The 26,728-nt window shown below is 45.4% G+C and overlaps 1 protein-coding gene across 9 annotated transcripts in view; it reads left to right on the plus strand.

Annotated features, from left to right (window-relative positions):
- Positions 1 to 26,728, plus strand: part of Magi1 (membrane associated guanylate kinase, WW and PDZ domain containing 1) — a 620,496-nt gene that overhangs the window by 325,460 nt on the left and 268,308 nt on the right. For all 9 annotated transcript variants that reach the window (XM_045135556.1, XM_045135552.1, XM_045135550.1 and 6 more), the window contains exon 2: positions 25,138 to 25,254. In XM_045135556.1, coding sequence (XP_044991491.1) covers positions 25,138 to 25,254 — 117 coding nt within the window. The remainder of the gene's footprint in view (positions 1 to 25,137; positions 25,255 to 26,728) is intronic.

Raw genomic sequence — 26,728 nt, forward strand, 5'->3', positions numbered from 1 at the left:
TTTATATATGGGCACTTCTTTTGAGCTATTTTCTGCTCAAGCCTGCTTGACTACATTTTTAAATTTTTTTGTTTCTAGAACCTTTCTAATTATGGGATGAGGAAAGCAAATGTTAAGCGAGTCTCCTTTTATCATGGAAAACGGAAGAATATGTAGCTGGCTTACTTTCATAATTTGATTTTGCTTGAACTTTTAAGATCCCAGTGTGACTTCAGTCTATATAAATAGAGCTTACATATCCACCAGCACAGACCTCTGGGTAAGCCAGAATAAAAAGATTGTGAGCAAAATTTTACTGTTTGTATGAAGAAAGAGGTTTTCTACTGGGCTTAAAACATTTTTAGTTTGATGATGAAAAGTTCACACAACATTTGCGTTTCCTCGAGCCTTTCATTTTATTTCTTTGTGTGTGTGCTGGTCATGGTGCTTGTGTGGAGGTCAGGGGTCAACCTTGGGATGTTCCACCCGTCTTTCTGCCTTCTCTGGGACAGGGTCTCTCCTGGCTTGCCGCTGTGAATAGCTGTCAAGCTGTCCCGTGAGCTTTGGGATTCTCCTAGTAACACCTCCCATTGTCTTGGGCACGTTGGCATCACAGACATGTTTGCTTCTCTGCATCTGGCTTTATGTGGGTACTGGGGTATTTTGAACTCCAATTGTCAGGCTTACAAGCAAGTGCCTATAAACACAGAGCCATCTCCTCAGCCCTCTGGAGCCTTTTAGATGAAAGGCATGATTATTATTGTACCTGTACTTCTAACCTGTGGCCGGGCACTGTCTCATTAAAGGGAAGTGGTAGTTTCTATGAACAGGGAAGGCTTGGTCTGCATGGGGGAGTGGCTGCGGTTGGTGTTGGTGTTGCTGGCTAAAGACACCTTCTTCGGGTGGTATGTGGGTTAGTGGAATCATTACCCAGTGCACAGCAGTCAAGTGAGCTGTATTGAGTTGTGTGGGGAGGGGTGGAGGGCGCTCTATCTGCCCTTCCTTCTTCTGTGGGTCTAAGTGTGCGTGGCAGGCTGGGGGCGTAGAGCCAACCCGGGCGACTGTTACAATGTCGTTGTGATTTTTGTGTGGAACAGCTCCACGTTTGTGCTCTTGGAAACCCTTTTCTCCCCTTGCTTTTTGTCATCAATCATGGTCAAGTGGAAAGTGCTCCCTCCAGCCCATCCTTCCCATTTGATGTCTGTTCTTCAAGCTACATATGTAGGTAACTATATATATAGGTAACTAGGTTTGGAATGAAAGTATGGCTGAGCAGCAGTGAGAAACATCAAAGCACTGGTCACTTAAAGTCCCCCAGTCCTTTGAGATGAAATGTCTATCCAGTTAATTAGAGTTTTCTTCCCTAGTCAGGGCAGGCAGAAACCCAATTTAAATTCCCAGGGCTGTGACTCTATAACAGGGTGTTAGAATTTTTTCATGTCATTTTCTCATTGATGTTCATCTCTCCCTTCCCCACTCTGCACTTGGCTGAGACTCATACTTGGTCTTTAAAGTGGAGAGCGCCTCATCTTACGTTGTAAAGGATGCTCTGTACACAGGAGCATCTGCATAGGTAGTTATTCTGACAATTAGTGAATCTGTTTTGAATTCAGGACCTAACTAGCAGGCTTGGCTTAGAACCTTTGCTACATATTGGAATTTCTAGGAGAGCTGAGTTTAAGTGCTAACTTGGGGCTGGCGAGATGGCTTGGCAGTTAAAGGCTCTTGCTTTCATATCCTGCTGGCCTGGGTTCTTACCACAGCTCTTTTTAAAATTTCTAAAAATATTTTTATTCATTTATTTGCAAAAGAGAGAGAGAGAAGGAGGGAGAGATTGAGGGAAAGAGATAAAGAAAGAGAGGGGAGAGAATAAGCAAACCAGGGCCTCCTGCTGATGCAAACTAACTGCAGACACGTGTGCCATTTGTGCCTGTGTCTTTACATGGGTACTGGGGAAATCAAGCTGAGGCTGGCAGGCTTTTCAGCCAAGTGTCTCTAACTGCTGAGTGACCTCCCCAGCCCTAGTTTTTTGTTCAAAATTAATTAAGTGTGTGTGTGTGTGTGTGTGTGTGTGTGTGTGTGTGAAAGAGAGAGAAAGAGAGAGAGAGAGAGAGGGAATGAATTGTCATGCCAGGACCTCCAGCCACTGTGATTAAACTCTGGGCACATGCGCCACCTTGTGTGCATGTGTGACCTTGCATCACTGTGCGTCTGGCTTATGTGAGACCTGGAGCATTGTGAACATGGTGCCTTGGACTCTGCAGGCCAGCACCTTAGCCACTAAGCCATCTCTCTATCCCTTTTTAAAAACAAATTCCCTCGAAGGTAGGGTCTCACTCTAGCCCAGGCTAACCTAGAACCTATGGTGTAGTCCCAGGCTGGCCTTAAACTCACCACAGTCTTCCTACCTCTGCCTCCCTAGTTCTGGGTCTAGAGGCGTGAGCCACCACACCTGGCAAGGTGATTCAGGTGATTACGTCTGCGTAAAAGCAGTACACCTGGAGAAGAGACTTCAGCTGCCACCACCCTCTTCCTCTTGTGCACTGTTTGCGTCCAGAAGTGATGGGGAAATAGTTGCATTTTGTGGGGCAAAAGCATGGTTGTGTGTTTTAAGCCTCTGCACATCCTTCTAAACTCATTTGTTAGGAGAGCCTTTGGTCCCTCTTTATTGTCCTGAGGGGGTATAGCTAAATTAATTTTAGTAGAGGGCCTCTGAAAATGAAGGCCTAATTGAAACGAAAAAGGAAAACTCAGGTAGTGTCATAAGTTTGTAGAATGAGAGAGATGTTTGGGTTGCCAAACCCAGCCTATTCTTTCTCAGATGTGTGAATTAGAGCCAGCTTATTCTACATTCCCGAGACATCCTTCATGCGCTTTTGGTCCTGAAAGAGGCAGATGATGTATTGATCAGGATTCTCTAGGGAAACCAACAGGATGCATTTGTGTACACATGTTATATCTGTCTGTATCTCTGTATCTGTCTAATCTCTGTCATCTATATCTATCTGTATGTATCTGTGACTGTATCCATCCATATTTGTATCATAGCTACATCTATCCATATCTATATCTACATTTACCCATATGTATATCTCTATATCTATCTAATCTATATTTATCTGTATCTATCCATATTTATATCTATTATAGCTACATTTATGCATATCTGTGTCTATCTTCTATCTAGATACATTAGATAGGTCATGTTTATACATAATATCTAGGTCATTGATAGGTAGGGTAGGTTGATTGATGGGCGGGCTGATTGGAGCGTGGGCTGATTGGCGCGTGGGCTGATTGGCGCGTGGGCTGATTGGCGCGTGGGCTGATTGATGGGCGGGCTGATTGGAGCGTGGGCTGATTGATGGGCGGGCTGATTGGCGCGTGGGCTGATTGATGGGCGGGCTGATTGGCGCGTGGGCTGATTGATGGGCGGGCTGATTGGCGCGTGGGCTGATTGATGGGCGGGCTGATTGGCGCGTGGGCTGATTGATGGGCGGGCTGATTGATGGGCGGGCTGATTGGCGCGTGGGCTGATTGGCGCGTGGGCTGATTGGCGGGTGGGCTGTTTGGTGCGTGGGCTGATTGGCGGGTGGGTTGTTTGGTGCGTGGGCTGATTGGCGGGTGGGTTGATTGGTGCGTGGGTTGATTGGTGCGTGGGTTGATTGGTGCGTGGGTTGATTGGTGCGTGGGTTGATTGATGGGCGGGTTGATTGATGGGCGGGTTGATTGGTGCGTGGGCTGATTGGTGCGTGGGCTGATTGATGGGCGGGCTGATTGGTGCGTGGGCTGATTGATGGGCGGGCTGATTGATGGGCGGGCTGATTGGCGCGTGGGCTGATTGATGGGCGGGCTGATTGGCGCGTGGGCTGATTGATGGGCGGGCTGATTGGCGCGTGGGCTGATTGATGGGCGGGCTGATTGGCGCGTGGGCTGATTGATGGGCGGGCTGATTGGCGCGTGGGCTGATTGATGGGCGGGCTGATTGGCGCGTGGGCTGATTGATGGGCGGTTGATTGGCGCGTGGGCTGATTGATGGGCGGTTGATTGGCGCGTGGGCTGATTGATGGGCGGTTGATTGGCGCGTGGGCTGATTGAGGGGCCGGTTGATTGGCGCGTGGGCTGATTGAGGGGCCGGTTGATTGGCGCGTGGGCTGATTGAGGGGCCGGTTGATTGGCGCGTGGGCTGATTGATGGGCGGTTGATTGGCGCGTGGGCTGATTGATGGGCGGTTGATTGGCGCGTGGGCTGATTGATGGGCCGGTTGATTGGCGCGTGGGCTGATTGATGGGCCGGTTGATTGGCGCGTGGGCTGATTGATGGGCCGGTTGATTGGCGCGTGGGCTGATTGATGGGCGGTTGATTGGCGCGTGGGCTGATTGATGGGCGGTTGATTGGCGCGTGGGCTGATTGATGGGCGGTTGATTGGCGCGTGGGCTGATTGATGGGCCGGTTGATTGGCGCGTGGGCTGATTGATGGGCCGGTTGATTGGCGCGTGGGCTGATTGATGGGCCGGTTGATTGGCGCGTGGGTTGATTGATGGGCGGGCTGATTGGCGCGTGGGCTGATTGATGGGCGGGTGATTGGCGCGTGGGCTGATTGATGGGCGGGTGATTGGCGCGTGGGCTGATTGATGGGCGGGTTGATTGGCGCGTGGGCTGATTGATGGGCGGGTTGATTGGCGCGTGGGCTGATTGATGGGCGGGTTGATTGGCGCGTGGGCTGATTGGTAGTGTGGTGGTGGCGGTCAGCATCTTCCGTTAACTGTAGCACAGCAGCTGGAGCCCAGGACGGCGCTGCCCCTTCACATCCGAAGGCTGGCAGCCATGACCTTCAGCTTCCATTCCAGTCTAAAGGCAGGAAGTACTGATTCTCAGCTCAGAGCTGGCAGGTGGAGGCCAGTTTCTGTTGTCTTTGGGTCTTTTTACATGTTTAGATACAGACCCAGTGACACTGAGGAAGGCAGCCCAGTTTACTCTGTCTATTGACCTAAGTGTTAAACTCATCTGAAAGCATCTAACCCAGAACTACAGTGAAACGTGTGACCAAATATCCGGCTGCCCTGTGGTCCAGTCGAGTTGACACATGAAATGAACCCTTATCTTCTTCAAACCAGATAACACTCAGAATTTGGTCTCACACCTAGGTCTACTAACTTTTGCCCAGTGGTCTTTGCTTTCATTACACTGTTTGACTCATCTGTGAAACAATGAAAACATTTTAAAATCCCTTACATTTGACAAATTGAACTTTGGCAACACTGAAAACTGTCACTTGCCGAAAGACATTGCTAGGAGACAAGTAGGCAGTGATGGATTCAGAGAGAATGTTTGCAAAATAGGTTTCTGCCCATGACTGGAATCTCGATGTGTTAGAAGCTGTTTTGTTGAGTAGGCAGCCAAGGGCTGGAGTGATGGCTCAGTGGTTAAGGAGCTGGCCTGCAGACCTAACAACCCAGGTTCAGTTCCTTAGTACCTACGTAAAGCCAGATGCACAAAGTGGTGCATACATCTGGACTTCGTTTGCAGTGGCTAGAGGCCCTGGAATGCCCATCCTCCCCCTCTGTCTCCCTCTGTCTCTGCTTGCAAATAAATAAAAATATTTTAAAAAATAGAAGACAACTGTGGTAGTCTGAACCTGTGTCCCCTAACAGACTAGGGTATTACTAAAATTGAGTTTGCAGCTTCTGCTCCTAGCAGGCAAACTCCTATTGTTGTGGTTGTGGGGGGGTGCTTTGGGGTCGGATCTGAGCTCCAGCCTAAGGCATGCAGAGTGCTTGAGCTCTGCGTAGGGTCCCAGGGTGGCTTGATGGTGGTGGTTTTTTCTCTCTGTGTGGACTTGTGAAAGGGGGCAGCTTCCTCCACCATCATGGAACCTTCCCTGGGTCTGTAAGCCTGAGATAAATCCCTTCTTCCCATAAATTTTGGATTAGAAGTTCATCCCAGCAGCATGAAGCTGACTGTGACAACAGCTGAGTAAGAATGGATAAAAATTTGAATAGAAACTTCACAAATGGAAAGAAACTCTCATTAGCTCATAACATGATGCTAATATGGTCAGGGGAATGCAAGTAGAAATAGCAAATAAGCAATGCCACGCCCACAAAGGCCATGGGAATGAACGGTGAAGCTGAAGACGAAGGCCACAGGCGCTGATGTCTGGGACATGGCAGATGGGGCGAGGGTTGCTGCTCGATGCTCCGCAACGGAGGTCTCTGTTCAGATGAGGCTGAAAGCCTGTCTCATCTCCTTGGCTTACACACCACACCTTCAGCATACAGCGTGCTCCAGACAGAAGTGGGCGTGTGAGGCAGGCTGGTGACGGCATCAGATTTAATCAGCTTGCAGTCTGGATACGTGGAAGCCTGGCTGTGTGGCTCGTTTGTTTTATACATTAAGTCACAATCATGAAGCCACAGAGCCAATTCCAGAATCTGTGGAAAGTGCTTTTGAAACACAACACTGTGGAATCAAGAACTGGGTAATGATTCACAGCACTTACTTGCAAAGCCTACGAGCCTGGCTTCAATGCTCAAGCCACCCATGTAAAGCTAGATGCAAAAGTGGTGTGGTGCTTGCTCGCAGGGGCAAGGTGCTCTGATATCCCCCCCCCCCACTGGCACAGTCAAGTGAATGAATAGAAGTGTTTAAACAGAATTGGTGGGGGGTGGCTCACAGGCACAGAGTGGACTGCTCCGTGGTCTCAGTGACTCCTCCTGACAGCCGTCCTCCACTTGTTCATTCAGTTCCTCAGTCTGTGGTGACCTCTGCTAGGCGTGTCCCCAAGAGAACCTTGCTTGCATGTCCTCCATGAGTGTCTCTGGAAGTTAGTGGGGTCACATGTCGCTTTCTTGGTTTCATGATAGTAAAAATATTAAGGGGCTGAGGAGATTGCTCAGTGGTTAATGGTGCTTTCTTACAAAGCCTGTAGGTGAAGGTTCAAGTCCCCATATAAAGCCAAATCTACAAAGTGGCACATGTGTCCGGAGCTCATTTGCAGCAGCAAAAGGCCCTGGTACCCCCATTTTTCTTTCTTGTAAATAAATAAAGAAATAAGTAAATAACATTACAGGGGTATTGAGACTTCTAGATGCACAAGAGAAATCAGTTTTTTTTCATATTGAGAGCCATACGGATGTTTTCTAGTTTCATAGTGAGTAGCAAAATAATCATGTTATTTTCTGCTTTTTTATCTTGAAAAATTATAAACCCATATGGGAGTTGAAGGAACATATACCATATTCATACATGATGACTCACCCACATTTACATCTTATCATAAATATTCCCTGCCTCCATATGGGTGATACACACACACACACACACATACACACACACACTTCACTCCCCCACATTGTCTGACTATAGGATGTAAATACTATGTGGCATTTAACCCATTAAGTAATGAGATGACATTTTCCTAAAAGCCATGGTATAGTCACCATATTCCAACATTTTTGTTATTCCTATTTTTATTATCCTCATCCTTATTTTGTTGGGAGTTTTTTGAGGCAGGGTTCTATTTTAGCCTAGACTGATCTGGAACTCACCTGTAGCTTGGGCTGGCCTCAAACTCCTGGCGCTCCTCCCTCAGCCTCCAGAGTGCTGGGACGAAGGGCATGCACTACCACCCCCGGCTCTGACATTCTCCGTCCACACTCAGCTTTCCTGGGCTCAGTATTAGTGTCACTAGCGTGCTGCTTCAGTTGCCTCCAGTATCCGCTCCGGCTTGCACACCACGCCGCGACGATCCTGGCTAAGTTAGCAGCTTGCTGGGAACTCACTGTGTGCCCATGATGTCACTCAGCCTCACACATCCTCTGGGGCGGACAGTATTCTTATTTCCATCTGACACACTGAGAAAGCAAGGCTCCCGGACATGCAGTGTTTTGCCTAAAGCCAGCTAAAGAATTTGGGGCCTGGATTAGAGCTAATCAAGTCTGGCTGGAGACCTAGGGATTTTCACTGTATTGTACTGACAGAACCATACTCCGTAGGGACCATGTGTCATGTCAACAAATTCCCACAACACCAGCTATGCTTTCAGAAAACTTTGCCAAAGCAAAAAGTGCTTTAAATGCAAAAACTTTGCAAATGTAAGAACTTGGACATAGAAAGAAGATGTATTTCTTTCACCTTAATGTATGTGTGTGTACACGTGCGTGCCCAAGCATATGCATGCCCCAGCGTGTATGTGGCAGTGAGGAGACAGCCTTGCGTGACACTACTCTCCTTCCTTGTTTGAGGCAAGGCCTCGTAGTGTCTGCTGCTGCTGAGCTGGAGCTTCCCGTCTCCACCTTCTGTCTCATCACATGAGGGATGGGAGTGCCTGCGCTCACACTGCCGAGTCTCGTTGACTCGTTCTGGGGACTCGAACTCGTGTCCTCATCCTCACGCAGCAGCCATGTTCCTGTCCTCTGGCTTTTGTTTTCTATGTTGCTTCTTCCAAGTTGGTTCCTGTCATCTGCCTTCTTTTCACTCCTCAGGACTACCTCGTTGCCACTTAGGCCATCTGACCTTGTGGCTCTGACACTCACCTCTGCCATTTTCTAGCTGGGCTTCAGCTGACGCTTCCGTAGCATGGCGGTGGTGATAGAGGCAAGCCCTCAGCTCACCGGTGGATTGTGAAGTGACAGCCATGCACAGGAAATGCGCCAGCGGTCTTCATTGTCCTCAGGTCCAGCAGGGGCAGTGGGATGACACCGTGTCTTTTCAAGAAACCAGTGTAGGGCTGGAGAGATGGCTTAGCGGTTAAGCACTTGCCTGTGATGCCTAAGGACCCTGGTTCAAGGCTCAATTCCCCAGGACCCACGTTAGCCAGATGCACAAGGGGGTGCATGTGTCTGGAGTTCGTGTGCAGCACCTGGAGGCCCTGGAGCGCCCATTCTCTTTCTCTGTGTCTGAATCTTTCTCTCTCTGTCTGTCACTCTCTAATAAATAAATAAATAAATAAACAAACAAGACAACCAAAGAAAATTAAATAAAAAAGAAACCAGTGTATTCTTATTTATTTATTTTGACAGAGAAAGAGGGAGAGAGAGAGAGAGAGAGAGAGAGAGAGAGAATAAATGGTCTGCCAGGGCCTCCAGACACTGCAAACGAACTCCAGACACATGCACCACCTTGTGCCTCTGAAACCATTGTATTCCTAAAGGCCCCAGATGAGTACTTATGTGGTGGTAGGTTTCACTCAGGGCTGTGAGCATTGATGCCTGATGTCAGCTTTTGGTGAAAATACGCAGCTGTTTACTGGGCTGCCTACAAGCTGACATCAGTTGTATAGCTTTGCCAACAGGGGACCATTGTCTTTCCACTTCCTCACTATAACTCCTGTATTTTTTTTTCCCCTTCTCTGAACAGATGTTGCTCCATGATTGTAGCTGAACTAGAATAAATATAGGAAACATAAATGCTTCAAATAAAGAAAAAAATAGAGATGATAAAATTTAAAACCAGAGCTTGCTTTTCTAGCCATGCTTGACTCGAATTTCTTCTCCCTGTGGGATGGAATTTGTTATAAAGAGATTCACCAGGAGAAAAAGAATAGAGAAGCAGGCAGGAAATAATAATAAAACAGCTCTCCTGAAGTGCTGGCAAAATGTTTTGTGCTCGTCCATGTGGGTTGTGAAATGTAAATAAGAGTTTTCGTGAACATCTTCAGCGCATGCCAATCTATTCTGTCATCTCTCACGCCAAACCCTTGGTGCACACTGTTTTTGATTTTCATTATTGTTTTGTTTTTGAGGTAGTCCAGGTTGGCCTGGAGTTCACTATATAGTCTCAGGCTGGCCTTGAACTCACAGCGATCCTCCTACCTCCGCCTCCCGAGTGCTGGGATTAAAGGTGTGTGCCACCACACCTGGCTCATTATTCTTCTATGTTGAATAGAAACAAGCTTGAAAGTGCAGAATCTTTTTGGCACAGGGAGCAGATCCAGCCTCCATGTGTCTGAGGAGACCTGCCTGGAGTCCTGAATGCTGTGCCCGTTGTTGGGTGTACTCAGCACAGGAGCAGAGTGGCAGCTGGTGAGGTTTCTGTGCGATTGGGGACTGCTCTGAGAAATAGGCTCTTTCTCAGAGCTCAGCACTCTGCCTTGTGCTTGGAGGCTTTGGTATGGCTTCCCTTAGATCATTGGTTCATGAACTTCAGATAGACTCACCCAGATGAGCTTATTAAAACAGATGGCAAGGGTTGGAAAGGTAGCTCAGCAGTTAAAGGTGCTTGCTTGCAAAGCCTGACGGTCTGGGTTTGATTTCCCCAGGACCCACATAAAGCACTACATGACACATGTGTCTGGAGTTCATTTGCAGAGGCAGGAAGCCCTGGCACACTCATACTCACTTTCTCTGACTTCCTCTTTCTCAGTGTCGCTCTCTCTTTTTAAAAAAATTTTTGGTTTATTTTTATTTAGTTGAGAGCAACAGACAGAGAAAGGCAGAGAGAGAGAGAGAGAGAGAGAGAGAGAGAGAGAGAGAGAGAGAGAGGGAGGGAGCACGCCAGGGCCTCTAGCCACTGCAAATGAACTCCAGACACATGCACCCCTTTGTGCATCTGGCTAACGTGGGTCCTGGGGAATTGAGCCTCGAACCATGGTCCTTAGGCTTCACAGGCAAGTGCTTAACTGCTAAGTCATCTCTCCAGCCTCTCTCTCTCTTTTAAATAAATAAATAAAATGTTTAAAAATATATTTAAAAAAGTTAGCAGGCTGGGGTGACAACTCAGCAGTTAAAGGTGCTTGCTTGCAAAGCCTGACAGCCTAGGTTCTAGTACCCAGTGCAGGTCAACTGGCCCAACCTCAAAGGTTATAGTCTCTTAATTGCAGCTGAACGGGCAGCAATTCACCCAGTGATTTTTCCTTCTGTGCCATATCCCTCTGCTTACACCAGTTCATTTCTATGCAAAGCAACCCTGCACAACTTCTCAGGACCCAGACATATCAGCAAGCTTCCCACACAAACTGCTAGACCAGTCCAAGCAAAGGTCTTTCTCACCCTCATAAACCAAACCTCATAGTCCATAGTTCTTACTGCACTCAAGTCTTTCAACTCTGACCAGAATAGTCCATCAAGCTGTACTGATAGCACTACAAGACATCTCCTAGACCAAGGTTTCTTCCACATTCCTCTTGAAAATCAACTCCAAAAAGCCACAGCCACACAGTCAGGTGTCTAGCAGCAACCCCACTCCTGGTACCACTTTACTATTACAGTCAGGTTTGCATTGCTGATGGAAATCACCCAACCAAGAGCAGCTTGTGGTAAAAGGGGGTTTATTTTGGCTTACAGGCTTGAGGGGAAGCCACACAATGGCAGGGGAAAACGATGGCATGAGCAGAGGGTGGACATCACCCCCTGGACAACATAAGATGGAAAACAGGAAAAGGACAGTGTGCCAAACACTGGCAAGAGGTCACTGGCTATAACACCCATTAGTACCCCCCCCCCAACAATACACTGCCTTCAGGAGGCCTCTAATTCCCAAATCTCTATGGGAACCTAGCATTCAGAACACCTAAGTTAATGGGGGACACCTGACTCAAACCTCACAGTGCCTCTCCAAGTAGTCTGCACTGGCTGGACGGCAAGTCACATGGGTCCCTCTGTGTGCTCCTCCCCAGTGCTGCAGGCCACCATGCCCAGGCTTTGACTTTTTTATTTTTTAATGTGGATTCCGGGAATGAAAATCAGGTCCTCATGCTTTGTCCCATCTCTTCAGCCCTTCCCCCATGTTGCCTCTTTTAAGCATTGTTTATATCCACTTGAATTATTGATGGAAAATGTAAAAAAGCCAATCACATAATTAATAGGGAGAAAACATTCTCACTTCAGCACTTTCCTTGTCATATGAATGATGTTGAATGCTTTTTTCCCATACTTTGGTAGAAACTGGTATAACCTTTCTGGAAAGCAATTTATCAATATGTACTAAGAACCATTAAAATAATGGTCATAGTCATTAATCTAGTAATACTTCTAGGGGATTTCAGCAGTGACTTATGTTCAAGGTTTTTGCATTGCAGCATTATTTGTAATACCTTTTTTGTATGATGTTAGGACATCCACATGTCTGTTAATATGAAATTGACAATAATGGTGACTCTTCACACCAACTTACAGCCATTTAAGTTAAGAGAAATGGTGGTTCCCAAGCACAGACCCAGCACCTAGGAGGATGAGTCAGGCTGATCACAGTTTGAAGCCAGCTTGGGCTACCATACCAAAGCCTGCTTAGGAAAACAAACAAAACAAAATAAAATATAATAAAAATCAAGTGTAGGGAAGAGCCTTAAACATTTCTGGGATTTTTGTTTCAATATTTCCACTTTAAAATAATGAGAAAACAACTAGAAATACAGGTAGGCTTTGTACAAGTGGGATAATGACCTTGTTATGAATTTATAGGTGAAATGATTGTCAGTGGTTGTGTAAATTGTGATAAATTGATAATATTCTATGAAGTTTTTAAACCTGTATTTCTGAGCACCAATAATATGTTGCAAAATTTAGAAAATTGTTAAAAAAACAAAAACAAACCTGTGTTAGAGGGCTGAGGAGATGGCTCAGAAGTTAAGAGTGCTTATGCCTAAGGCAGGAGGGCTTTGTGACTCGAGGCTCCTGAGTTCAGCTTCTCAGAATTCCTGTGAATAGCTGGGCATGGCCACACATCTCAGCACCAATCTGCAGTGGGCAGCATGTGGGGGGGGGCAGATAGGGTGGCATGAGAGACAAAGCAATCAGCAGCTCCAGGCTGAGAGAGGGACTCCATTTCAAGGAAGTATGGAGGGTTAGAGAAGAACAGACGGTGTTTTCCTCTTGAAATGTGCACACACGTACGCACCGCACATCACATGTAATAAATGCGCACACACAAGTGTTGTAATGTGCCCACACATGTATGCACCACACATCACATGTTAAACACACATACACACACAGTGTAATGTGCACACACTCATACGTACCACACACTGCATGTATTAAACACACACATACACAGTGTTGTAATGTACACACATGTACGCACCACACATCACATGTATTAAACACACATACATACACAGTGTTGTAATTTGCATACATGCATATGTACCACACACTACATGTATTAAACACACACGCACAGTGTTGTAGTGTGCACACATGTACATACCGCACATCACATGTATTAAACACACAGTGTTGTAATGTACACACACACATGTATGTACCACATATAACATTAAACACACACATACACACAGTGTTGTAATTGCACATATCTTGTGTGCACTGACCCATTATAGTTGACTCCTTTGTAGTCTACCAGCTGAGCTCAAGTAGTAGGATCCTTTTTAACTCTTGTGTGTATTCAATTTTGCCACATTGGCAAACTATATTGGCTCCAGCTTCAAGCAACATCTCCTTTCTGTGTTTCTGCTCTCCTTCTCAGCCCTTTCCTTAGTCCAGACCCCTTCAAAGTGTGTGTGAAACATGCGTCATATTCTTCTTGCCACCTGGTTCTACGCTACACAGCTGAAACGTAACCTGGAAGACCACATCTTCCACCTCCATGACTACAGTCCTGTAGTGCCTTCCTATTGGAGTTACAATGAGATGCAAGTTCCTTATGGTGGCCTGCAAGGTCCAAACTGGTCTAGGACTGCTTCTCTTTTCCACCTCTACTTGAACCACCCCCTCATCTGAGCTCTGCTCTCTTTCTTTCTCATTTGCTAACATGCTTACTACTTTGAATCTTTTGCATAGGCTGTTCCCTCTGGCTGGAATTCTCCCTCAACACACACACACACACACACACACACACACACACACACACACACACACACTCACACACACACACACTTTGCAGAGCTGACCACCTTCTTTTACTCCCAGTGGAGAAATAAAATTGCCCTGTGAACAGTGACTTCTGTCCAGAGGCCATTCCTGTCCATGCTCCTTATATACTCATGACACTTGCTGCTCAAGGACCTTGGGGTTCACAAACTATTTGACTCTAGAGAGTTAATAAATGCTTGCTCCCACTCAAGTGTGTATGTTCCAAGGGTATCTGCTGTACTTAATGTATACAACATTTCTGTGCAGTTATGATGTGAGTCTATCTCTATCTCTACCTATATGATTAATAACATTGTACAGAAGATTTTCAAGTGGCTTTACTTTATTTTTCATTTTATTTTTAATTAAAGCATGGCATGCTAGGGTGTCCAGCACTGCAAATGAACTCCAGATTCATGCGCCACCTTGTGCATCTGGCTTTTCATGGGTCCTGAGGAATTGAACCTAGGTCCGTTGGCTTTGTAGGCAAGAGCCTTAACCATTAAGCAATCTCTCTAGCCCTCAAATGATTTTGTTGTTGGCTTGACAGGAGCTCATTATGTAGCCCAGGCTGGCCTTGAGCTCATTCTCTTAAGAGCTGAGATTACAAGTGCTGTGCCACCTGGCCTGTATTGCTTTTCAAGTCTTGTAATTATGTAACTGTGTAATAGCAGTTAAAAGCAACCACCATTTTAACCATTTCCAAGGCTACAGTTTTGGCATAAAGTATGTTCATCCTGCTGTGCAGCTGGCTTCGCATCCATGTCCAGAATTTTTAAAAAGTTTATTCAGTTATTTGCATGCAGAGAGAGGTAGAAGAGAGACAGATAGAGAGAATGGGGGCACCAGGGTCTCCAACCACTACACATGTGTCATTTTGTGCCTCTGGCATTGCATGTACCAGGGAATCAAACTTAGGTCATTAGGCTCTGTAGGCAAGTGCCTTAACCACTAAGCAATCTCTGAAGCCCTCCAGAACTTTTTCTTTTTTAATCCTCTCCAACTGATGGTCTGTCTCAAATGAACACTACCTCCCTTATAGTTTATAATTTCACAGATGCAGAAATGTTAGAAAAAATATGTTAGAAAGAAATAGCAAGGTGGGGAAATAGCTCAGTTGTTAAATGCTTGTTTCAAAAGCATGAGGTCCTAAGTTTGTTCCCCAAAGCCCATACAAAAATCCCAGGCAGACAAGAATTGTAGCAAATGCCTTTAATCTCAGCACTCTGGAGGCAGAGATGGGAGGATCACCATGAGTTTGAGGCCACCCTGAGACTACAGAGTTAATTCTAGGTCAGCCTGTGCTACAGTGAGACTCTACCTCAAATCTGCCCCCACCAAAAAAAAAAAATTAAGCTGGGAAGAGGGCACATTGGTTAAAGACACCTACTTGCAAAACCTGGCAGCTCATGCTTAATTCCCCAGGTCCTGTGTAAATCCAGATTCACAAAGTGGTGCATGAATCTGGAGTTCTTTTGTAGCATGAAGAGGTCCGTTCACATATTCCTTTTCCCTCCCCTCTCGTCCCTTTCCTCCTCTTCTTCATCTCCTTTCCCTTCCCTTCCCTTCCCTTCTCTTTCCTTCTTCTCCTTTCCCTTCCTTTCGCTTTCTCCCTCCTCCTTCTCTTCCCTTCTTCCTCACCTTTCTTCCTTTCCTTTTATCCTTCCCCTACTCCCCTTCCTTTCCCTGTATCAAATAAATAAATACATTTTAAAGGCTGGTAGATGGTGCCCGAGGAGTGAAACCTGTGGGTTTTCTCTAGCCCCCACCTGTGTACACATATGCACAAATTGCATGCCTTTTTAAAAAAAAGATACAACCACTTTTTTCAGACAAAGCTGACTTAAAGAAATGTTATTGTTCATTTTAATAATTCTGTTTATTTTTTGTTGATAGTTTTGTGTTAAATAATTCCCTACCTTTTTCTTTGTAAGGCTAGCCCAACAGACTGGCCTTTTAATTATTATTATTTTAGAAAGATAGATAGAGAGTGGGGGGGATGAATTGGCATGACAAGGCTTCAGCCACTGCAATTGAACACCAGACGCTTGCGCCACCTAGTGGGCATGTTCAACATTGTGCTTTCCTTGCCTTTGTGCATCTGGCTTACATGGGATCTGGAGAGTTGAACAGGGGCCTTAGGTTTCGCAGGCAAGCGCCTTATCCACTGTGCCGTCTCTCAGCCCTCCCTTCCCTTCTACATACCCAGATGGCTGACCTGGCCCACGCTTTTTGCTGCAGGGGCTTCCACCGCCATACAGACCACTAGTGAACACTCTTTCCTGCGCCTGCGGTATTCCTGGCTGCGGCAGAATCACCTGGCAGCGTGCTTAGTTTCAGCAGTGGTGCTCATCTTTCCCTTCACGTTGGAAACCTGCCCTGGATTAAACTGTCAGCTTTGCTTGCATGGAAGGCCTTAGATGTGGATGCTCTGCAGACCTTAGAACACAGGAGGGGAGTACAGCCCTCCCTCCCCAACACTTAAGGGCACAAACCCGTGGCCCACCGCTAGCGGTGGGGGGGAGGGGAGTGCTGCTCAGGCACCGTTCAGCACACGTGGTCCTCCATGTCGTCTTCGTGGGACACACAGCACGATCCACGGGTGACATCTTATGTTTCAATTTTTGTGTTTTGTTTTGTTTTGTTGAGGTAGAGTTTCAGTTTAGCTCAGGCTGACCTGGAATTCACTATGTAGTCTCAGGGTGGCCTTGAACTCACAGTGATCCTCCTACCTCTGCCTCCCAAGTGCTGTGATTAATGGCATGTGCCACCACACCTGGCTCTATTTTAATCTTTTATTTATTTACAAACTGTTTTTTTCTTTGTGTTTTAGCTTTTTAAAAAACACAAAAATTAATTTATTTGCAAGCAATCCTAGAGAGGGGTATAGAAAAAGAGGGAATGGGCATACCAGAGCCTCTTACCACTGTAAACAGACTCCGGAAGAATGTGCCATTTTGTGCATCTGTCTTTACATATGTAGTGGGGATTGAACCCTGGCTGTTGGGCTTTGTAAGCAATTACCTTTATCCTCTAAGCTATCCCTTCAACTCCATATTTTAGCTTTAAAAAAAAATTGTGTTCATTTTATTTGCAAGCAGAGAGAGATAGAGAGAATGGGCACACTATGGCCTCTGGCCACTCCAAACAAACTCCAGACACATGTGCCACTTTGTGCATATGGTTTTACTTGGGTACTGGGGAATTGAACTCAGGTCATTAGTGTTTGCAGGAAGTGCCTTAACCACTGAGCCACAGTTTTTTTTTATTGATAACCTCCATGCATATGGTCAGCACACTGTGATCATAATCCCCTGTTACTCCCACTGAACCCCCTCCACTCACCCCCTTCTTCTTGTCAACTAGTCTCTCCTCTATTTTGACGTCATCTTTTCTGTTTCTCCTCTCCTGTTGTGCAGGACTTGTGAAGGTAGCATCAGCCTCTGGGAGGTCATGAATATTAAAGTCACTTCATAACTGGAGGACAGCATTTCCAAGCACTCCTCCCTTCCTCTGGCTCTCCCATTCTTTCCGCCACCTCTTCCACAATGGTCCCTGAGCCTTGGAGGGTGTGACAGAGATGTCAATGCTGTACACTCCTCTGTCACTTCTCCTCCACACTATGATGTCTTTTGAGTCATCTCAGTGGTCATCACCATCTGAAAAGAGAAGCTTTAACCAAAAGTGAGAGGAGCATTAATATTAGTGCATAAACAGAATCATTTAGAAGGCTGTTAAGTGGCTATAATATAGATAACATTGTGTTCAGTGAATCCATGTCAGAGTCCCCCTGTAGGGCATATGAATGATGTGACACAAATTGCCTGGTTTCTGGTCAGTGACCCTCTTACAAATGATTTTGTCAATAGTTGATAATAGTCTTGCCTTCCTTTTAAAGTAAATTTTATTATAGAAAGTTCTAGGGTTATAGAAAACTTAGAAAGATAGCTCAGAGAGTCATTCCCCCCGGCCCCCCCAGTCCAGTGTCTTTTCTTTTCCCTAGACCTTTCTGTAAGTTAGCATGGAAAGTCATGAGTTTGACTCCGACATCGATGGAAGCAGCAGGCAGGTGCTTTCTTTTTCTGGCCGAGCAGAGCTCTGTTGACAAGTTTCACAACTTGAAGACCAGCCCAAAGCCAGAAGGTGGCAAGACACGTGACACATCTGAACATAGGCTAAGAGAAGCCGAGGAAGAGCTGTTCTTTAGCGACACTATTAGTGCTATTAGTTCGACACTGCAGAAGCCTCGCCCCGGGGTACGGCTGGCAGAGACCCTGCCAAGTCTGCCGTTTTCTGAGTTCTAACTCAGTAACCGCCTGAGGACTTACGAGACCTCTTTGGGAGTTTGAATGTTTGTTCCCCCATTGACTCAGGTGATACAGTTAAACTGTTTTGTTTTGTTTTGTTTTTTGAGGTAGCGTCTCACTCTAGCCCAGGCTGACCTGGAATTCACTATGTAGTCTCAGGGTGACCTTGAATTCACTGTGATCCTCCTGAGTGCTGGGATTAAAGGTGTGCACAACCATGCCTGGCTGATAAAACTTTTCAAATAAGTTCTCAGGCCTTTTCTTGGGAAAAGCCCTACATACTTCTGACCTAAGTTCTCTTTTCCATCCACAAAACAAATCTTGAATTTGAAAGAAACTGAGGATACTGTGACAAGCTCTCCATCTTACCATTTATTGTTTCACTGGCTCCATGCCCTTGACAATTAGGAGGAAATCTATGGATATGTTCTCCGAGTAATTGGCAATTAATTTGAGACTAGATGCCAAAAGTACAGTATTCTTAATAGAATGTGAAGGTTGGGGCTCTTCTCATCCAAATGTCAGGGAAGGCAAGTCAGCAGTAACTGGCAGCATAGTTTGCCCTGCCCTTTCCACGCTCCCCGTGGAGAGTAGTTAGACTGTGATAATCATGAACCCCAACTGGCTTGGTGGGGCAGGACATAAGCTTAACTGTAAGCCAGAAGTCTCTTAAGAATGCCTCCCTTAAATAAAAAATATAAAAAAAATGGGCTGGAGAGATAGCTTAGCGGTTAAGTGCTTGCCTGTGAAGCCTAAGGACCCTGGTTCGAGGCTCGGTTCGCCAGGTCCCACGTTAGCCAGATGTACAAGGGGGCACATGCGTCTGGAGTTCGTTTGCAGAGGCTGGAAGCCCTGGCGTGCCCATTCTCTCTCTCCCTCTATCTGTCTTTCTCTCTGTGTCTGTTGCTCTCAAATAAAAAAAAAAAAAAAAAAAAAAAAAAAAAAAAAAAAAAAGAATGCCTCCCTATCTGTAAAGCCCTGCTTTATCTTGAAGGTTACCATAGATGGCTCATAGCATGAATACATCTGTGATCTATCTATCTATCTAGCTGTTTGTCTATCTATATAGAGAGGTAATGTATCCCAACTGTTTTTGGAATTTTGTTTTTGTAAAATTTATTTATTTATTTATTTGACAGAGAGAAAGAGGCAGAGAGAGAGATTGAGAATGGGTATGCCAGGGCCTCCAGCCACTGCAAACAAAAGTCAGACACATGGGCCACTTTGTGCATCTGGCTTATGTGGGTCCTAGGGAATTGAATGTGGGTGCTTTGGCTTTGCAGGCAAGTGCCTTAGCTGCCAAGCCATCCCTGTAGCTGCTAAGCCATCCCTTCAGTCCAGAATTTTCCTTTTTTAAAAGAAATATTTTATTTATTTATTAGAGAAAGAGAAAGTATATATGGCCACTCCAGGGCCTCTAGCCTCTGCAAACAAACTCCAGATGCATGTGCCACCAAGTTGGTCTGGTTGAATGTGGGTATTGGAGAATCAGACCTGGGTCCTTAGGCTTCTTAAGCAAGCACCTTAACTGCTAGTTGACAGGGAGGAGGCTTCCAGTTCAGCCCCAGCTTGACTTCTCAGTGTCCTACAGCCCAAGTGTGTGGAGTCTTCAACAGCAGGGGCTCACCATCTAGCTCTTTGACAGTGGCAGGTCATGTTTTGACAGCCTCAGGCGCGTCCCTGGCCAACAACTCTCCAAAAAGTATCCCTCCCCTGGCACTGAAACTTTCTTGTTACAGTCAGTGGCTTCTGGGAACATTATTCTCCTCCACAGGGTGTTTCTGCCCAAACTCTTTCTTGTTTAATATTTTATTGTATTTTTATTTATTTGAGAGAGACATAAAGAGGCAGATAGAGAGAGGCAAATAGAGAGAGACTGGGCACACCAGGGCCTTCAGCCACTGTCAATGAACTCCAGATGCATGTGCCAACTTGTGCATCTTGCTTACATGGGTAATGGGGAATTGAACCTGGGCCCTTTGGCTTGCTTTATAGGCAAGTGCCTTACCAGCTAAGCCATCTCTCTAGCCCCTCTTTTTTTTTTTTTTTTACATATATATTATTAACTTGCGAAGAAGTAGGTTTCTATGTGGCTAATTCATAACTTAAATTTTTATTATCCCTCCTCCCACTCCCTCTTCTCTTCTATCCAGACAGTATATTTTTTATTTTTTATTGGTTTTTCTGTTTTTTGAAGTAAGGTCTCCTCACTCTACCCCAGGCTGACCTGGAATTAACTATGTAGTCTCAGGATGAGCTAGAGCTCACAGTGATCCTCCTACCTCTGCCTCCCATGAACTGGGATAAGAGGCGTGTGCCACCACGCCTGACTAGTCAGTGCATTTTTAATATCAAAACTGGTTGTCTCCTAACAAAATATAAAATTTTACCTTGTAGGTACTAAGAACTTTACTGGGAAGCATTGTTATCCTATCAGTCAAATTCTGGGGTGCTTTATCCCCAGAGCTTGAGGTAGCAAGTCTGACTCAGACCTACCATTGACCTACCAGTTAGATTTCTTCCTGAACTTTGGTCCCAGTTTACATAATTCCACAGTATTTTAGCACAATTCAACTTTTATTCATTTCCCAAAGCAGTAGAAATACCCTTAAATGCAAATTTCTCTGTTCCTTTATTTTGTTTCTTGCTATTTCTAAGCTAATCGTGTCATTTTGTGTTAATGTGAATTCATTATGGTCTTCTTTTTTATTTTTTTTTCCAAAAAGAAAAATCATTTAGGCTGATTTTAGTCCTTTCCCCCTCACCTCAACAATTGTTCACTTGACATTGTTGTAATTATAATTTCCATCTCTCATGAAGTGCTTTTCTCTTGGCCGTGCACTGTGCAAATGTGTTGTCCCCTTTAATGCTCAGAGCAGCCATGTGATGGAGCTATCATGAAATCATTGTTCTATTTTTACAGATGAGAGGAGAGAGGCTCTGAAATGCAGCCCTGGGCCTGGGCTTAGTAGCTAATCAAAGATGGAGCTAGGATTCACATCAAGGCCTGTCTTTATTTACTGCCAAGGTTCTCTTTCTCTCTCTCTCTTTCAGTTCAAGCCCTTAATTGAAGTGGAGTGCTAAGCCTCTTGAACAGGGCTTACTTATGCACTTATTCCCTGTATGTAATTCTGTAGGTTGTTTTTGTTTTCTAATTGTATTTATTTACTTGCAAGGGGGCTGGGGGTGGAGGGAGAACGCCAGGGTCTCTAGCAGTGAACTCCAGATGCATGCACCACTTTGTGCATCTGGCTTTACATGGGTGCTGGGGCATCAGTTAAACCCAGACCTGTGAGACTTTGCAGACAAGTGCCTTAACTGTTGAGCCATCTCTCCAGCACGGTGGTATCCTTGCAATCTCTCCGTGTCGCTTCATGGCTAGAATATGCCTCAGTTTGCTTCGCTCAACTTTGCATGAACATAAGTTCAGGCTGTTTATAACTTGGTACTGTGGTGAATAGAGCTGCTGTTTCTGTGAGGCTTGGTTTAATTTCCCCCATGGAAGTATGTTTGAAATGGTTGGGTTACTTGCCTAGTGCCAGTGTGACTTTGTGTGATGCTATGAGATTGTATTCCCATGAGGACGAATCCCTTTGTGTATGTTGCTAGTAGAATTTTTGACTGCTGCTCTCTAATGTTGCCAACACTTGATAATTTCACTCATGTTTATTTTGCTATTCTGGAAGATATCAATGGGTTCTCATTGTGATTTGAATTTGCAGTTTGTCTCCCAGCTGTTGATGTGTTAACAACTTTCTGTGGGATTAATAGAGAATCACATTTCTGCATATATATCTCTGTGTGAACCGTTGAAACATAGTGCCCATCTTGGGCATGGGTGCAGGTAAGTGGATGCTTCTGTTCAGTAAAAAAGCTAATGAGGGTTGGAGAGATGGCTCAGTGGTTAAGGCACTTGCCTGCAAAGCCACAGGGCCCAGGTTCAATTTCCCAGTACCCACATTAAGCCAGATGCACAAGATGGCACATGTGTCTGGAGTTTCTTTAGCTCTGGAAAGTCTGTTCTCTCTCTCCCTCTCTTTCTCTCAGATAAATAAATAAAATATGTTTTTACAAAGCTGGTGAAGGGCTGGAGAAATGGCTTAGCAGTTAAGGTGTTTGCTTGTAAAGCCAAAGGACCCATGTTCGATTCTCCAGGATCACTTAAGCCAGATGCGTAAGGGGCACATGCATCTGGAGTTTGTTTGCAGTGGCTAGAGGCCGTGGTGTGCCCATTCTCTGCCTATCTCTCTTCTATCTCTCTCTCTCTCTCTGCTTGCAAATAAATAGATAAAATTTTTTAAAAGCTGGTGAATAATTGAGTGGTCTGAGTGGCTCATATTTAAGTACTTTTCTTTGGAGCACTTGAAACTTGGTAATAATGCAACTGAAATGAAGTAGCTCAAATGTAGTTTCAGAGGTACATTTCAGAATGAGCCATTGTGATGGGCCGTCTTACTTTCCATGTGATGGTGCAGTGAATAGCAGCAGCCTCAGCCCTGCCCTAGTAGGAAATGTCGTCACTTCGGTCATCCTCTCTCTCTCTTAAATCTTATTTATTTATTTACTTGAGAGAAAGAGAGAGAGAGAGAGGCAGATAGAGAATGGGTATACCAGGGCCTCCAGCTACTGTAAATGCACTCCAGACACATGCTCCACCTTGTGCAGCTGGCTTGTGTGGGTACTGGAGAATCAAACCTTAGTCCTTAGGCTTTGCAGGCAAGCACCTTAACCACTAAGCCATCTCTCCAGCTCCATCCCTATCTTTTTTTGGAGTTAGTCTTCTGATCGTGGAGAAGTTCCATGTGGTGCTGGGGCCTGTCTGGCTCACATGGTTACCAAGTCTCTGCATTGCTCCTGTGAGGCTGAAAGATGCTCTAACTTTATTCTCATCCTGGCTAAACATGGAAGGGCAATTTTAGGCTTGTTATCTATTAGTCACCAGCATAGCATCTTTCTCTAACAGTGAATGCTAGCTAGGTTGATCTGTAAGCCTTTTGTTGATCCTGTAGACTGCAATTTACACTTATAATTTTTTGAATTGTCTTCTTTATATGACACATTTTTGTAGCAACATATTATTTTTGCTTTTCTTTTGTTCTGTTAAGTGCACAGGATTTCAAACAAATAGACACACTCACTTAATGATTGCTCAAACAACAGCCAGAAAAAGGCAATATATACCTCACGTTTGAAAGGCAAGGTAGAATTGAGAGCTCTATCCATACAATGAAGAATGGAGTCTTCTGTATTTTATCAGCTCGACTCTTTTTCTTTAAAGGAAATAGCTGTTTTAATACACAGCCTCCCCTTCTTATTTTGTATTTTATTGTTTTCTTTTTCTTTTTTGGCTTGGGGGATTGAATCAAGGGTCTCACTTCTCACACATACCTTAGGGCTATGCCCTCAGCCCCTCTCCTTTTTGCCCAAAGAGAAGCATGAAGAAAGACAGGTACTGGATAATTTTGCCGTTGTGTGGACTGTAAGTCAACTCCCTACTGCTTGAGAGAAGGGATGCTTCCCGGAGGCCTGGGAGGGGTGGGAGAGGGATGGAGAGAGGTGGTTCAGCGGATACGGCGTTGGGGCTGGACAGGAGAAGCTCTGGTAGGAAGACTCCCCGTGTCCGTAATGTGCTTCACACTTCAGAAAGCTGAAGAAAGGAATTGGAAACTTTTCACCGTATGTAAATGATGGATGTCTAAGGCGATAAGTATTTAACCTAATTTAAACATTGCACAACGTATAGGTGTATTTGAACATTACATGGTGAACTCTAGATACAATTACAATGTACGGTTTTCTCCGATTCCTCTGTATCGATTCGATAAACTTTAAAAAGGAAAACAGGAGTCAGATCTTCTGTACTGTTACGCATAGTCCCTCCTTGGATCAGTTCGTGAAGATGTAGCTTACGTTGAGTAGCTGTCACAGTCATGGGTTGAACTTGATTTTGTCTGTTTTTATTGTTCTCATGTTTTGAAAAGATTATTTGTTGTTGTGAATATGCAGTAGTGAGATGATGGGTCAATGACTAAGGGCACTTGCCACTTAAGCACGAGGGTCTGTAGGGTCAGAGACCACCTGAGCTGGATTCCTGCAGATGGCAGATCGTGCATAATAAGCGGGGCATGGCCAGGGCCGGGGCGGTGGAGACCAGAGACTCTCTGGGGCTGGCTGGCAGCTCCTGGTAGAGGAGCAAACACCTTGCCAAGGAATTTTGCAGATGAGGACTGGAGAAGGGCATTGTGAGTTCTCCTCTGGCCTCTGCACGCAGTATGTACCTGCCCCTCCCCCCTGCATGCATACACCATGCCACACATTTTCTTCACCCACACCCACACACATGTGAGTGCAAAATAATGTCTTAGTAAACAATAGTGGCAATTTGAGCAGACTTGCCAATATAACCGTACGACAAATTCCTACCAACTGGATTCCTAGCGACCAGCGTTTCCTAACTTGGCAGTTGATACCAGCTTGCTGTTGTGTGGCTTGGGCCATTTACTCTACACCTCACCGTGCCAGCGGGCATCTGTGGCACTCATCGAAGTGCATAAGCCTAGGTTAACTGTTTTGCCTTCTAGTACTGTGTGACATGGGGCCTCTTCTGTTTAAAAATATAAAATTTTATTTATTTGAAAGAGAGAGGGAGGGAGAGAGAGAGAGAGAGAGAGAGAGAGAGAGAGAGAGAATGGGTGCCCCAGGGTCTCAAGCTGCTGTAAACAAACTCCATACCCATGTGCTACCTTGTGCGTCTGGCTTACATGGGTCTTGGAGAGTTGAATCTGGGTCCTTTGGCTTTGTAGGCAAGCGCCTTAGCCACCAAACCATCTCTCCAGTCCAAGGTTCTCTTCCTTAATGTTGTTTCTGTCCCATTCTTGCTCTTTGCCCGCACTAAGCAAAACCCAAAGCTTGTGCTCCTAGCCGCTGAGGGTGTGGACTAGCCTTGCTGTGTGTGGCTTGTTGGCACGCAGCACTCCGACTGCTCACTGTCCAGGAAGCCCTCTCTTGTTGATGTGCTCCGTCTGTCTTTCCTGCAGGAGGAAGGCTCAACAGAGACCTGCGACACTTTCTCAACCAGAGGTTCCAGAAAGGGTCTCCTGATCATGAGCTGCAGCAAACCATAAGGGACAACCTCTACCGCCACGCTGTGCCTTGTAAGTCACCAACCTGAGCCTGGGGATCTCACTGCCGCGTGTGCGCGCGTGTGCGTGTGCGTGCACGTGCGTGTGAGTGTGTGTGTGTAGCTAAATTGGCACCTGGATTGCAGTGAAGCCTTGTCAAGCTCTCCCACACTGTGATCAGAGCTGTGATTCTTGGGAACAGATAGAGTTCATTTTTATTTTCACCCACAATTCAAGGAAAGAGTGATTTTGATCTTATCACTGGGAATTGTGCTTCTTTTCTTTATTTCTTTTATTTCTTTGAAGTTTGAGACTTCGGTTTTAGAGATACTATTTTAAGCCCCCCAAAAGGAATGATATTTTGATATTCCTGAGATCTTGCCCATTACTGTGATTTGTTTGTTATAAATGGCTTGCTTTCAAATACAACCTTTGGGGGGAAGAAATTGAGGAAAAAGAGGGGTGAGGGAAGCAAAAGGTGTTTTAAAAATACCATAATGAAACACAATTCTTTGTATGCTAATAAAAGAAGAAACAAAAACCTAAAATTTGGCATCAGTATGTCAAGTCTGAATGGCTAAGTGACTATCCAGTGACTATTCAGTGCAGGGCAGAAACCCCAAGGCACTTCCGGCAACACAGCACTGCCTGTTCTTCGCTTGGATATAAGAACTGGTCAGAAAGGTCTGAAAATTTCTATTTTATGTCATCGAAACAACGGAGGCAAAAGGGGACAAACACTTGCCGCAGAGAGTGACTTACAAATGCGTTGTATCAGTTATTTTCTTGTTGCTGCAACAAAATACTCAACCAGAAGTAGTTTAAGGAAGGAAAGCGTTTATTCCTGGTGGGGAAGTGTGGCAGGAGCAGACAGCGGAGTTACACGTCACATCAGTAGGAAAGAAGCAGAGAACATGGCGGGCAGGACTGGGCTGTAACACTGCAAGGCCCCACTCCAGGAACACGCCTCCACCAGCAAGCCTCCTCCTCCTAAAGGTTCCACAACCGTCTTAAACAGCACCACCATCTGGGGACTGAGTATTCAAACACGTGAGTCTATGCAGGACATTTTACATTCAAACCACCACATGCTTGATGGGTTAAAACCAATAAAACTGTGTATGAAATAATATATACAGTCTTTTGTAAATGACTTGCCAGACTGCTAATGTTTCTTGAGAATACTACAAAATTAAAATGGAAATAATATAAGACATTACATTGATTTGAGACCTTGATATCAAGTTTTAGAATAGCTTGCCACTATTGCTAATAAAGTGAGGCTCTAAAGAGATGAGAAATATTATATGCAAGTAACTTGGCACAGCACCCCAAGTTTGCCTCCGCACTGAATGACAGTTGCATCTGACATTGGAAAGGATTTGAGGGCTGGAGAGATGGCTTAATGGTTAAGGTGCTTGCCAGTGAAGCCCAAGGACCCAGGTTCAATTCCCCAGTACCTACATAAGCCAGATGCACAAGGTGGCACATGCATCTAGAGTTCATT

Source organism: Jaculus jaculus, chromosome 16 (assembly GCF_020740685.1).
Source record: "Jaculus jaculus isolate mJacJac1 chromosome 16, mJacJac1.mat.Y.cur, whole genome shotgun sequence".
In the NCBI taxonomy this organism is placed as follows: Eukaryota; Metazoa; Chordata; class Mammalia; order Rodentia; family Dipodidae; genus Jaculus; species Jaculus jaculus.